This window comes from Misgurnus anguillicaudatus, chromosome 11 (genome assembly GCF_027580225.2).
Source record: "Misgurnus anguillicaudatus chromosome 11, ASM2758022v2, whole genome shotgun sequence".
Taxonomy (NCBI): Eukaryota; Metazoa; Chordata; class Actinopteri; order Cypriniformes; family Cobitidae; genus Misgurnus; species Misgurnus anguillicaudatus.
Window position 1 is genome coordinate 12,194,776 of NC_073347.2, and position 12,916 is coordinate 12,207,691.

The following is a 12,916-nucleotide window of genomic DNA, read 5'->3' on the forward strand; positions in this document are numbered from 1 at the left end:
AAATACTATCCAGATATTCAAGGAGTAAACAACTTATATCTAACCATAGAATAAAGAACAAGTCAATTCAACCTACTATTTTAAGTTTTGACCTGTGATAAATTGACTTTGTTTAACTTCATTTTGATAAGTTAAAGGAGCATTTCACCCGTAGAAACATTAATCTTTATTGAAAGTGTGTCATATTTATAACATACAATTCGAATTTGGTGCCTATTTGACCAAGAAAAGGGGTGTTTGTAGTCTCACCCCCTCAACAAAGATATTGGACCTGCTTTCAATGATGCAAAATGATGATTTTTACATCATTAAAAGAAGGAAGTGCAACACTGAAATCTGTATTTCTCCTGTCTCAGCAAAAACTGAGGAAATGATGCACGACCATTCAAAAACATGACTGGGGTTCTAACTATACAAAGTTTATGCAAATGGGTGAAGTGTCCCTTTAAAGGTGCCAAAGAATGCATTGAAATAATTTGTGAAATTATATATTTTTTTTGATAATGTTATTAAATGCAAAAATTATTATACGTTTTACATGTCCATTTACAACCCTAGGATTTGTTGGTCTATTTTTGCCCTATTTGGAAGGGTCATAAATAATAATGTTGAGCTCTGCTTTGACTGCTCTGCTCTGAGGCTCATGTCAGTGGTTCCAATTAGTAAACAATTTAACAACTTTGTAATTAACTTTATGTGTAATTTAATGTTGAGGCGTACATCTCGACTATGACATCACAGTTGCTGTAAACCAAACATCTGTTCATAGACAATAATCAAACGTACATAAAAATATTTTTGTACTTTTTGTATTTTTTTGGTTCTATTATTAACTCCGCAAACTGGGTTTTACTTACGTATGTTATTCAATGTACAGAAAAGGCCTACAATCATAAACATGCCAGTCTAAACATAAACAATCACAACAAACAAATAAATGTTTGTTTGTCTTTCTGTATAATACTTTAATTGTATTACATAGGTTGAAGACATTAACTTCTATACCTTATCTTTGACATTATTCCTTATTTACAGTAGTATTATTGTGTATTACAGACACCGGCTAAGCCATGAAGCCTTTCAGTGCAGAGTTTATATGTTCTACCTGTATCAGCATGAGTTTTCTCTGGTTTCCAGCACAGTCCATATACCTGCAGATTAGATTGAAGTTAATAAATCAGGCTTAGGTGTGTCTGTGAATGCCCTGCCGTGGACTGACCATCTATCCATTACCCTCCCTGTGGCCAAAGATGCAAGGATAGGCTTCAACCCCCTGTGACCCTGCAAAGCACAAGCAGGTTTAGATGGATAGGTGTAAACTAACACGTGTTATTGAATTGTTGGTTGTTAATTATGTAAATACTGTGGTGTCAGTATCTTGACATATGTATCTCATTTATCCGTCATTTGGCTGTGCTGTAAAAACAGCTTCAGTTCTCGTAACAACCAATCTATAGTGTCATTGAGTGTTTCAAAGGGAATTGCCTATTCTGCCATGTATTCAAATTTATTCACTGTAAAAAATGCATGAAGTTGCATGAAACAACTTGGTTTTGCAAGTCAGTTTAACCTACTATTGTAAGTTTAAGTTAATTTCAACTTGTTTTTATAAGTCAACGTATTTAACTTAATTTGATCAATTAAAGGTGCCAAAGAATGCATTGAAATAATCTGTGAAATTAGTCTTTGAATCTTTTTTTGATAAAATGCAAGTTTTTACATGTCCATTTACAACCCTAGAATTTGTTCTTTGAATAAAATGTTCTATTTTTGCCCTATTTGGAAGGGTCATGAATAATAAATGTTGAGCTCTGCTTTGACTGCTCTGCTCTGAGGCTCATGTCAGTGGCTCACATTACAAATTAAAACTTTGCAATTAATTTAATGTTTGGGGCGTACATCTCGACTGTGACGTCACAGTTGGAGTTATGTTGAGATTGGTCTGTTTCCAGTGGTCTTTCCATGCACGAGGTTTAGGAAAACAAACGCGTTTGAGGCTCACAATATGTCATTACCATATGAGCTCTTATTATATGCCTAGGTAAATACAGTTTTTTTTATTCTATGGCACCTTTAAATAACATAAAAGTATATGTTGATTTGATTAAAATGCTGCATTCGTGAAAATTTGGATCAACTTAAAAATACTTCAATTGGGAACACCTAAAAATATTAAGTTGTTATATTTTTAAGTGAAAAATACTTTAAGTGAAAAAACTAAAAATGTTAATTGTTACAAAGGAACTTTGCATGGAATAGAAACAATAAAGATTATACATTTGAAATTTTACAGTATAGATTAGAATGGAATATGTACATTGTAAAAAAAAAATCCTTGTTGCACCTAAAGTTGTAAGTTTAATGAACCTGAATTTACAATTAATTTCAGACTGCTTTATGCATAAAAGAGTATATGAAGTTTTGTGCAGTTTATAGCTGGATGATAACAAAAAGAGCTTAGCAATCACAAAATTATCAGATTGCTTTAAACATGTATAAGCAAAAAGATGCTATAAAAACATTATAACATAATAACATAACAGAAAGGAATGGCACATGCAAACAAGAAAGATACTATAAAAATTCCTTAATTCCATTTAATCAATTTGAAATTACAAATGATCGCTATAAATGGCTAAAAGTTGATAAATAATCAAAATAAAGTTAAAATCAAAGCGTTTTTACATTTATAGCAACTCCTCACTAGTCAAGAAAGTTTAAATGAATAATTTCAAATTGATTAAATGGAATTTAGGAATTTTTACAGTGTATCTTTCTTGTTTGCATGTGCCATTCCTTTCTGTTATGTTATTCTGTTATAATGTTTTTTATAGCATCTTTTTGCCTTTATCCTTGCATGTTTAAGCAATCTGATAATTTTACGGATTGCTAAGCTTTTTTGTTACCGTCTAGCTATAAACTGCAGAAATCTTCACATACTCTTTTACCCATAAAGCAGTCTGAACCACTGCTAACGAGCTATATAATCGAATAAAGATGTCCTTTAACTACTCATATTACTGGATTTCACCATAATGATTTGAACTTTGAACATTATTGACACATGCTTGACTGCAATATATCAGCAATTCAATGCCCATGTAGCCAGTATAAGATAAACAGTTGTGGAGGACAATCTTTTATCACATGCTGCTAATCAAAAAAGTAAATAAATGAAATATAAAATATGAAATAACACATATGACCTTTATTTTTTATCATCATGCAACTCTTTGAATTGTTCTTACAGTAGTTTGTATTTTTAATTATTACCAGGGATATTAAATTAGCCAACTAAAAAAGTAATAATTTAATCTGCACATAAATGATGGTCCTGTGCTTTTAACCAGGGCCCGGGGTCCACTAGGGGGCCTCAAAAGACTTCTAAGGGGGTCTCATGATTACCTAAAATTATTTGAAATAAGATAAAATTAGCAATACAATAAGCTACCACAACTAAATATTAATATATATTTAAAGTGTTTGGTTGTTTTTGTAACAAACACATCTTTATAGCTATGCCAAGCTTTTTTGGATAGAAATAATGTGTTGGAGGGTGTTAAAATATTTTTGTAGACAATGAGGAGCCTTGAAGTCGAAAAGATTAAGATCCACTCTTAATAAATGACATGATGTTCTGTATTTATTGAAATTCTGTATTCTAATAAAATAAATAATATCTATATAAATATACATTATATAAAATTATTAACATCATATTTTTTAATAAAAATGGCAACCATTACGTTGAAATGAGCACATACTTCCACTTATGTTATGATGCTGCATCATGCTTATCCGTAGCCTGAAAATCTGAATTTTTGAAAACCGGTGCACGCCTCCTGGAAAATAACAGGTGTGTCTCTGGGAAAACCCCGCCCACTTTACCTTACATGGACATTGTACTGGAAGTTGATTGACAGCGGGCAGCAGCTGCTGAGATACCGAGACATGGCGGAGCGTACACATTAAGTGGGCAACGGCAGAAGAGTTGCGCTACTTTTCCTCACGTACAAGTCCGCACTTGGCGAAATAAATGGCCAGGGAGAAAGTATACTAGTGCGCGAGCGGAAATGGACGAAGTTACCTCACGTAAGTGATCCGGAGAAATGTATCGCTGTTTAGTGCGGTCAACAGCCTTGGGCGACAAATATGGCTCCTGTGCCTTTCTGCTGTTTGTAATGAAAAAGCGCTTCGTTGAGCCATCGCATCTCACTCAAATCCCACAAGTGAGCCGATAGAGAGAAGTTCCCGGCGCGTTCATCGGGTTTGGGTTGGGGAATCGGGTCTGAGGGGATAGCGCTGAGCTAGCTAGTTAGCTAATGAACTGCAATGGAGCCCAAGCACAAAGAGTTACTACACCAGTGCCACCAGAACTTACTGGAGTCCATCACGGATCCGGACCAGCTCATAGAGCTCCTGGGGAAATCCGGAACCCTCAGCGAGCAGGAGACGCTCGACTTGGACCAGAACTGCTCGTCCAGCGCTGAGAAGGTGGAGCAGCTCCTGAAGATGCTCGTGAACAAGCAGAGCGACCATTTCCTGGAGCTGTGTGTGGCCCTGGAGAAGACATACCCTCACCTGTACACTGCCATCTTCAACAACGGTGGAGGACCTCCTGAACACTCCGGTAAGACCTGCAGCTGGAGATCCATCCATTAGGGAGAACCTGTCCGTCATGCATGTCACGCGAGTTTCAAAACTGATGTTTGGTGTTGAACTTGAGTCTACAGATGGATCTGAAAGTCCTAGAAGGGTGAGCTGTACGTGCAATCTGGGTATTTTGGATGGGTACAGTGAAAGAAACTGCATTTGGTCTCATGCATGGCTTTGCATTTGCATATTGCATTTGGTAGAAGCTTTTATTTTACGGTGTGTACATTTTATCAGTGTGTGTTTTCTGGGATCAAACCCACAACCTTTTGCACCACTACACAATGCTTTACCTCTGATTTTTCTTATGAGGATAATTATATTCCTCTTTTATCATGAGGTCTTTAAATATCAGGATTGTGAACTGGAAAAATCAAAGCTTGGCTCAATAGGAAGAACATTGTGATACCAATGCAAAGATCATGGGTTTGATTTCCAAATAAAACACACATGCACGCATAGCTGTATAAATTGAAAACACTGATGAAAATGTATAGATTAGTTTGAATGCACTGGAAGTCGCTTTGGATAAAAGCATCTGCCAGATGCATAAATGTAATTGCTGCATGAAATAATGAAAAGGGGTTGCATGATGCTCAGTTATTTTTAGATCTGATCAATAGTTAAGTGTTTGGATTGACCGGGTGAACTGCAGGGTATAGCTTCTGCAGGTTGGTATGTGGTGGTGTTACCGAGGTGGATGAAAGTACTATTGATTCATTCACGCAAGGTCTTTCAAGTCAATGGATCTCGTACTGATTTTCAGTGATGAGAGCATGGCATCATGGGTAACTGAAATAAAGATCATTCCAATGGATTAGCCCATGGAAACGTGCTTGCTTCAGCATGACCGTCCGTGATGACATGTTTCATATTATTTTCATTTAAATTTTGTTCAAGCCAAGCGCTTTGCCGGTACACGCCTATGGAAAAGGCTATGGGCTGACTTGACTTGTTTCCATGGAAACACACTTGCCAGGGTACCATGGCGAATCGATTAGAACATACATGTGCTGGGTTGGATGGTTCATAGACATGTAAGAATTGTTGTAGCGTCCAAATGGTGCATGATAATTAGAATCGATCTAGATTAAGTTAAATTTTTTTTTTTGTGATTGTACTGTTTTTGTCAGATCAGCAGATATGTGACATGTTTAATGATTTTATTTTCTGCATTGTGTTCTTGAAGTAAAGTGTGGGGTCGTGAACTTCCATCATATAGTGTTTTGCTAAGATGTCTACCTGAAAGATACAGAAACAAAAATGTAGTTCAGGTTAATAATTTTTACCGTGATAATGTTTAATGCTTTATGTGCTGTTGGCGTAACATAATCTCTCTAGCAGTGTTTCCCAACTTTTCCACCACAATTTTTGCAATTCAGCTTATATATCCTGTTATTATCACAAAATTGAATTAATAATTTATTAGATTTATCAGTAATTAGGGCTGCATGATATTGAAGAAAAAATGCGCTAACCTGCTAAGTAACACTGTTTGCAGTGCAATAATGTTTTAAGTTTGTAAAATCAATTTACATGATAAAGTGTATGAAAAAATTTTTTTTTACTAATTTTATTATTATTATTAAAAAAAATCTCTCGCTATCTGCATCAACCAAAAATTTTGACTATTTATTTGTAAAGTAATAAAATCCTTTATTTATTGCAAACCATATATTGTGATGTGCACATTTGCAAAATTTTCCGTTATTTTTTGCGGGTCACATATTTTTGTCATCCATTGAAGTGTATGAAACTAGTTTTTTGTCTTTTAAAAGTGAGAAATAATGACATGAATCGCATTTGTTTATACTATTTAAAGGTGCAGTGTGTAAATTTTAGCGGCATCCAGTGGTGAGGTTGTGAATTACAACCAATAGTTTAGTCCACTGCTCACCCCTTGCTTTTGAAAAACATTGAGAAGCTATGGTAGCCGCCACCGGAAAAACATGTAATTGTCGGAGACAACAAAAAGTTTGTCCGTTAAAGAAACAAGAAATCATGTTACACATGAGGTAAAGTAATCAAGTTTTATAAATGTTGTGTTTGATGACATCGTACATTGTCATTATGTAAGGTTTCATGTATTGTTTAAAACGCAATTGTTAGTCATAGATGTTACAGTATTAGTCCAATATAATGGTTTGTTAATACAGCACAGAATTAAGTGTTCAGATGAACAAACTTACCATAAAAAAGCGAGTGGCCTGACAGACGCTATTACTTCCGCATTTGTCCACGACACTGTTGTCATGTCGTTTTTACATCAGTAAAACAAGGGGTAACGTGGATATTAACGTCATTTACAGGCAACTGCACTGCCCAGTGTCACTGTTTAGGGAAGCAATAGTAGTTGAAAACATTATAGATATTGTTAGTAATCAGCTGGACAAAATATATAAAACCGGACTAGTGGTTTTTGGATATTTTACTGCAAATATCTTACAAATTGTACCTTTAAGGGCTTCTGTAGAAACATGGCGGCACAAAATGGCGACTTCCACGTAAGGGTACCCTCTGTGTATATGATAAAAAGGTCTCGTTATAAGGTAATAAACACAAAACTCTTCATTATAAAAAGGTATTTATAAACCTCTGATAATTTAGTTTTGTATATTATTTTGCATTTCTGTCAAGAGATCCTTCTAAAAATTACACATTGCACCTTTAAGTAATTTCCATTTATAGATTTACCATTCAAAAAAACCCACATAAGTAATCACTCAAACAAGCTTATGCACCTCTGCTTGGGAAGCTTTTTCTCTATAATGCATTACTGTCAGCTTTCACACACATGCAGGGTTTTGTGCATGCCAGCACAGTTCCTCCTGATTGTGGATTTATTTGTGCACACCAATCACAAACACCGTGAAAGAAAACCATAAGCACAGAGCCCAATATTTTCCATGCACAGCTGTGGTTATTCATATCAGGATTAGTTTCTTTCATGTTGTCTTAGGCCTTTCTTTACAGATGCTCTTTTTCCGCCCCTCTCAAAGCTGCACATGTCCTGTGTTGGGCTTATGCTGATTTGAGTTGAAAGGTATTTATAAAAACAGCTCTTTTTTAGTGCAGTGATTCAGTGCATGAGATTATTGTGTTCAGACTTGTGAGTAAGAGCTAAAGACAAGCCTTGTCCCCCCGCAGGCGGACAAAAGCCTGGACTGACTCTGCTTTATGTATGTGATAACTTGTGCTGATATCAAAGTCTTTCACAAGCTGCGGTGTTGGGCTCCAGATAGTACGGAGGAGAGTATTGTATAGCGACAGCTCGAACTGTTCAGCATGCATGCAAAAGACACTACAAATAGCATGTCTCTCCACGGACGGACGCTCCTGTCCGCCACGCCATAAATCGGCTTAAATAGGAAGGCGAAAGATCAATGTTGTCGATCAGTCTCCCTAACAAGACAGGAAAAGTGAGATTTATGTCCTGTAGATGATATAAGAGTGGCCTTACTGCAGACTTGCACATTTCCATGGACTGAAACCAATTGGCTGCTGTTAACTCAAACCCGATAATTTGTGTTGACTCTGCACCTTTTATATTGCCATCATTTCGAAGCTGTTTTTCTCATGCGCTGCAGTGTGCTCTGCTGTGTAGTGTTAACTTTGACGTTGATCCAGATCCAGCGTGATGCCCCGCCTCGCTCAACACTCAACCCGGAGTTAACACTTTGACCTATAGAGTGTTGTCGCAAAGACATAAGACGCTGCGGCTTTATGGTGTCATCCATTTCCAATTAAAATGGGAAAGGAGGTTGATTCATATAGACTAGGGATTGGTCTGTCGTGGGCTGACGGGTGACTCCTCCATGCAGTCAAACGCAGAGCCGGGACAAAGACAACAAGGCTTTTGTTTTAGGCAAACTGCATAGTCAGCAGCTTGTGCTGTTTACGGACCGTGGAGGATGTCCAGTCGGATAACCATTGATCAGTGCAGTGAACAGTGTAAGTTACACTGTGACAGTATATCAAAAGGAGGATCTTAAATGTCCCCCATTCAAGACGTCTGGGGAGAATTCAGTTTGACGTGTAGTGAAATATTGGAGCAGATTTATTAGTTTCTATAGCCTTGCAGTTTAGTAGTTATTGTGTTATGATGGCTTTATTTTTGTTTTAAACATTTTTATTTGTGTACTTTTTTAGTCCTTTTTACTCGGCACAGTTATAGAGTATTTACTGTTTGTTTGGGGCTGTTTACACTTGGTATTAAGATGTGTTTTCATCGATCGGATCACAAGTGGACGAGAGAGACACATTACGTTTACACCTGGTATTTAAATCTGTCTCTTTTGTCCACTTTCGACCGCTTCTGTCCTGAATACTAGTGGAGACGGTGGGCGAGTCTCTCTGCTGTCATTCAAACCCGAGCGGGAGTAATTATGAGTTTATATGCACGCAAACTAATATTATGTCGGAGTGCACTGCTTGTTTAGCAAGTAAACATGCTGCACAGAGTTTTGTACATGTGTATGTAAGAGCTTTTTCTGAATTTTTGGCGCAATTGATGAAACAGGATCGCGCAACTTTCACACACTTTCAAAACGAAACTACGGAGATCAGCCGCTTTAGTTTTATCAATGAAAGGCTAAAAATAGCGCTATTCACCGTGTGTTCACGCCAGAAGTCAAAAAAAGATGTAAAACTTTTGTTTAAAACCTCAGATTAGATAAATGGGTGGAGAAAAGGCGGTCGCGTGTGGCTGTTCGAACACATTCAACCACATGTGCGTTCCGCAACTCCAAAGTGATCCGATCGAAAGTGGTTTCGACTCTGTCTGGATGTGGTTGAAAGTGGTGGAAAGTGGACGAGCTCAAAACGTTTTGAACACCGTTTACACATGGCATTAACGTCATCCACTTGGGATACGATCGACGAAAACGCATGTTAATGCCAAGTGTAAACAGCCTCTTAGTTGTTGAGCACTGGTTGTTTGTTTCAAAGCTAATATCTATACAGCAGAGTGACTGATGCAATGCTGATATAGTAGGGGTGGAGGCGATATATCGAGTTTTAATTATATATCGGTATATTTTCACAGCGGGACAAATGATGAGACAATACAGCCTATGTTGGTATGACCCTCCTTTTTGCAACAAAAGATCCACCAGAAATTTACACTGAGCTTAGACATACGCCAAAGATACTGGGGATAACAAAATTGAGCACTATTACTATGAATAGGTGATAACGCAGCACTCAAGATGTGGCGACAGAAGTCCCGCCTTCTACTTATAAGAACAAATCATTAATCAATAAAGACCTGTGGGAGGGGCTCTGTACAGTCATGCGAGGCACTTGCCAACCTGTGTGCATGCGCAATAGCTGAAACAACCTTTTTAGCACAATTTGAGCTTAAAGGAGCTGTACGTATTGTTTCTACTTAAACCAATCCCTTTTCAATTGCCTGTGTGTGAAGGGGTTGTAATCTAACATTAAAATTATCCACTTTGCGGGTTTTGCTATTACCTCTGAAAAAAATATTATTATTTTATGTGAAAGTACCGGGTCGGATTTGGCGCGAAATCCAGTGACGTCACCTGCATGTGCGCTCCCAAGCCCCTCGCCTCGTCTACTGACTTGCGCTCAACAGCGCAGACACTGCAACATGTCTGATAACAGACTGAAACTACCTGCTCTAAGCACAACAGACTTCAACACAAACTCCACATATTGTGAAGAAAAAAGTTATCTGCTGAAGCTCGTAAGGCCAACCGTGAATCTGATTAATTTCGGACAAAAACACGGATTAACATCAGCAGGGCATTTGAATTATGGAGAAACCTCCGCTTTGTTTTGGGTATAAAAACGGATCCGGAGTTGGCTTTCAACCTATTGGACAGGTAAGCTAACATTACTACAAAGCATGTAAAATATATTTCGATTGTGTGCTTTAGCTTTTTAGATTTTGTTTCGGTTTGCTAGCCTTCGCTTTAGCGTGTGTTTGCCCAGCCGTCGTCGATCGATGATGTAAAATTGCGGAGTTTAAAAGTCTTTAAACTCGTACAGTCGGACATTGATGGAAACTGAGATTATACAGTGTGACATGGACTTAACTATGATATTGATCGCCCAGTATGGCAAACAACATTCCTAAAGGACTATATAAAATAGCACAGTGTATACCGGGCTTTACTGTTATACTGAAATTCAGTTTTCACTAACCGTTTTTGTTATCTTACCGTAAATGTACCTATGTAACACCACATAACATAGGCTAATTGCAGTCAATTAAACGTTGCAGTGGGAGTTTACCTGAGTTTCCAGCATGTTGTGTGATGCTTTCTCCGGTGTGTAGCATCTCCGTCTGGCCGTCGCTCATGAGTTCGAGCACACGCTTGTAAACTTATTGGTTGCAATCTGAAACATCACCGCTAGAGGCTGCAGAAACTACATACAAATATTGTTGTACACAGAATTCTGTGATATTAAGGTAACCGACTAACGTTACCAATTCTTTATTTCTGTGGAGAGACTGTAGTTCGACATGTTTTGTTTTGTCCTGAGATGCAACCACAAGTCGTCGATGAAAGATGCTCGTTTACCATCTACAGGTATATGTATATCGCTGTTCTTCAAATTGTTTCAGGTATTTTCATGATAATAAAGAATATTTTGAATGACTTTGTTTAACGAGTGTTGCTTTTTTAAATGCACGTTATAAACGACTCCAACTCATAATGATTTTAAATTGATAACGGACTTCTTACTGACCAAAACGCCATAGTACACGCACAAGCTGCGCATGAAACACAGAATCGCAATGCAGATTCGATTTTAGACAGGTCTTTTTAATGGGACACACGATATATCGTTACAGCCCTATAACATTCAACTGACCAACAGAGAGAGGCACAAATTAAGCTAAAACAAATAAAATAAGACAACATGACAACCTTCAAAGGTGGTTTTTGCTATTCAGCATTTCTTTTATTAACAACATTAACTCTTTTTTTTTTTTTTTAGATATAATGGATTTCTTTAATAAACATAAATAATGCCAGTGCTATTGCTTTAAACAGAGTATAAATATTGCTACTTCAAAAAAAGTTGGACAACTTTTCCCCCACTAAAGTGCAGTCTGTTTCTTTTATTGTCAAAGACATTTGAGCCAGCTCAACAAAGGTTTTCTGTCGGAACATTAAAACATTTAATTGAACAACAGACATGCAACTCATTGCCTTTATGCGGTTAATAATAAACAATCGGTATCGGCCTTTCTCGGCTATTGCCGATATGCCGTTGGTTTCAAATTCATCAAAAATCGGCCAATAAATATTGGCGGCCGATACATCGGTGCATCACTACTTTAAATTCATCCTAAACTTCACGAAGCTTCTTGATAAAATGACATAAGTACGGTTTTACTACTTCTAGGCAAAGGGTGACTGCACTTCAGATGATAAAATATAACAGAGTTTTGGTTTATTTTGGATGTTTTCAGTCACCAACATCATTCTCAGTGTTACGTTTGTGTTATGCCATAGTTTGGACGAGTTAAGTATTATTCTGTAATGTGGAAAATATATAAACAAAGAACGAGCGAGTGTTATATATAAAACATTTATATATTATATATACATTTATTATTTGTAGCAAAAGCCCCACTACTGAAGTGATTTTATGAATAAAGTTTCTTGTTTCTTATAGTACTTTTTTACTCTTGCTTTTGTTGAAGCACTTAATATCTCATACTATAAAATATGAATACCGATGCAACTCAGATTCAAGACCCTCACTTCAGATCTAAAAGGTTTTTTTAGGATCCCTGCCTTTTAATGTCACACTCAAGGACAGGATTCCCTGTATCTTTTATATTGTGCATCATGTCAGCTTCCCTTTTATCCACCTGCTAGATGGATTTGTGGCTGCTCTGCATTTAGTCAATATATAGAAGCTCTTATTTCTATGTGGATCCAGATTTTTTTACCTTCCATCTACCGTACTGTTATCTCGTACTGTTATCTGACTGACCAGCTATTTTAGTTTAACCTAACGCTTCATCACTTACATGGCTCAGTAAAGATATTTTATATAACCATATGTCTCCAGATGATGATATGTGTGTGCGCACGTTTCCCTGTTGGTCCGAACAGTATTGATCCTAGCTGTATTTGTGGTGTGAGCAGTCTCTAGCAGACCCTGATGTTTTAATAGCAGCCGTGTGCTAAAACTGCAATTAATGGAGATTGATTCTTGGAAAATGATACTTTGCCAGGCACCATATGGATAGACGCTAGTCTAGGTCTCTCTAATAGGA

General features: G+C 37.1%; 1 protein-coding gene across 4 annotated transcripts in view; it reads left to right on the top strand.

Moving 5' to 3' along the window:
- Positions 1 to 3,916: 3,916 nt before the first annotated feature.
- dlg5a (discs, large homolog 5a (Drosophila)) overlaps positions 3,917 to 12,916 on the top strand; it is an 88,487-nt gene continuing 79,487 nt past the window's right edge. For all 4 annotated transcript variants that reach the window (XM_073873043.1, XM_073873046.1, XM_073873045.1 and 1 more), the window contains exon 1: positions 3,917 to 4,630. In XM_073873043.1, coding sequence (XP_073729144.1) covers positions 4,333 to 4,630 — 298 coding nt within the window. In that variant the 5' untranslated portion in view covers positions 3,917 to 4,332. The remainder of the gene's footprint in view (positions 4,631 to 12,916) is intronic.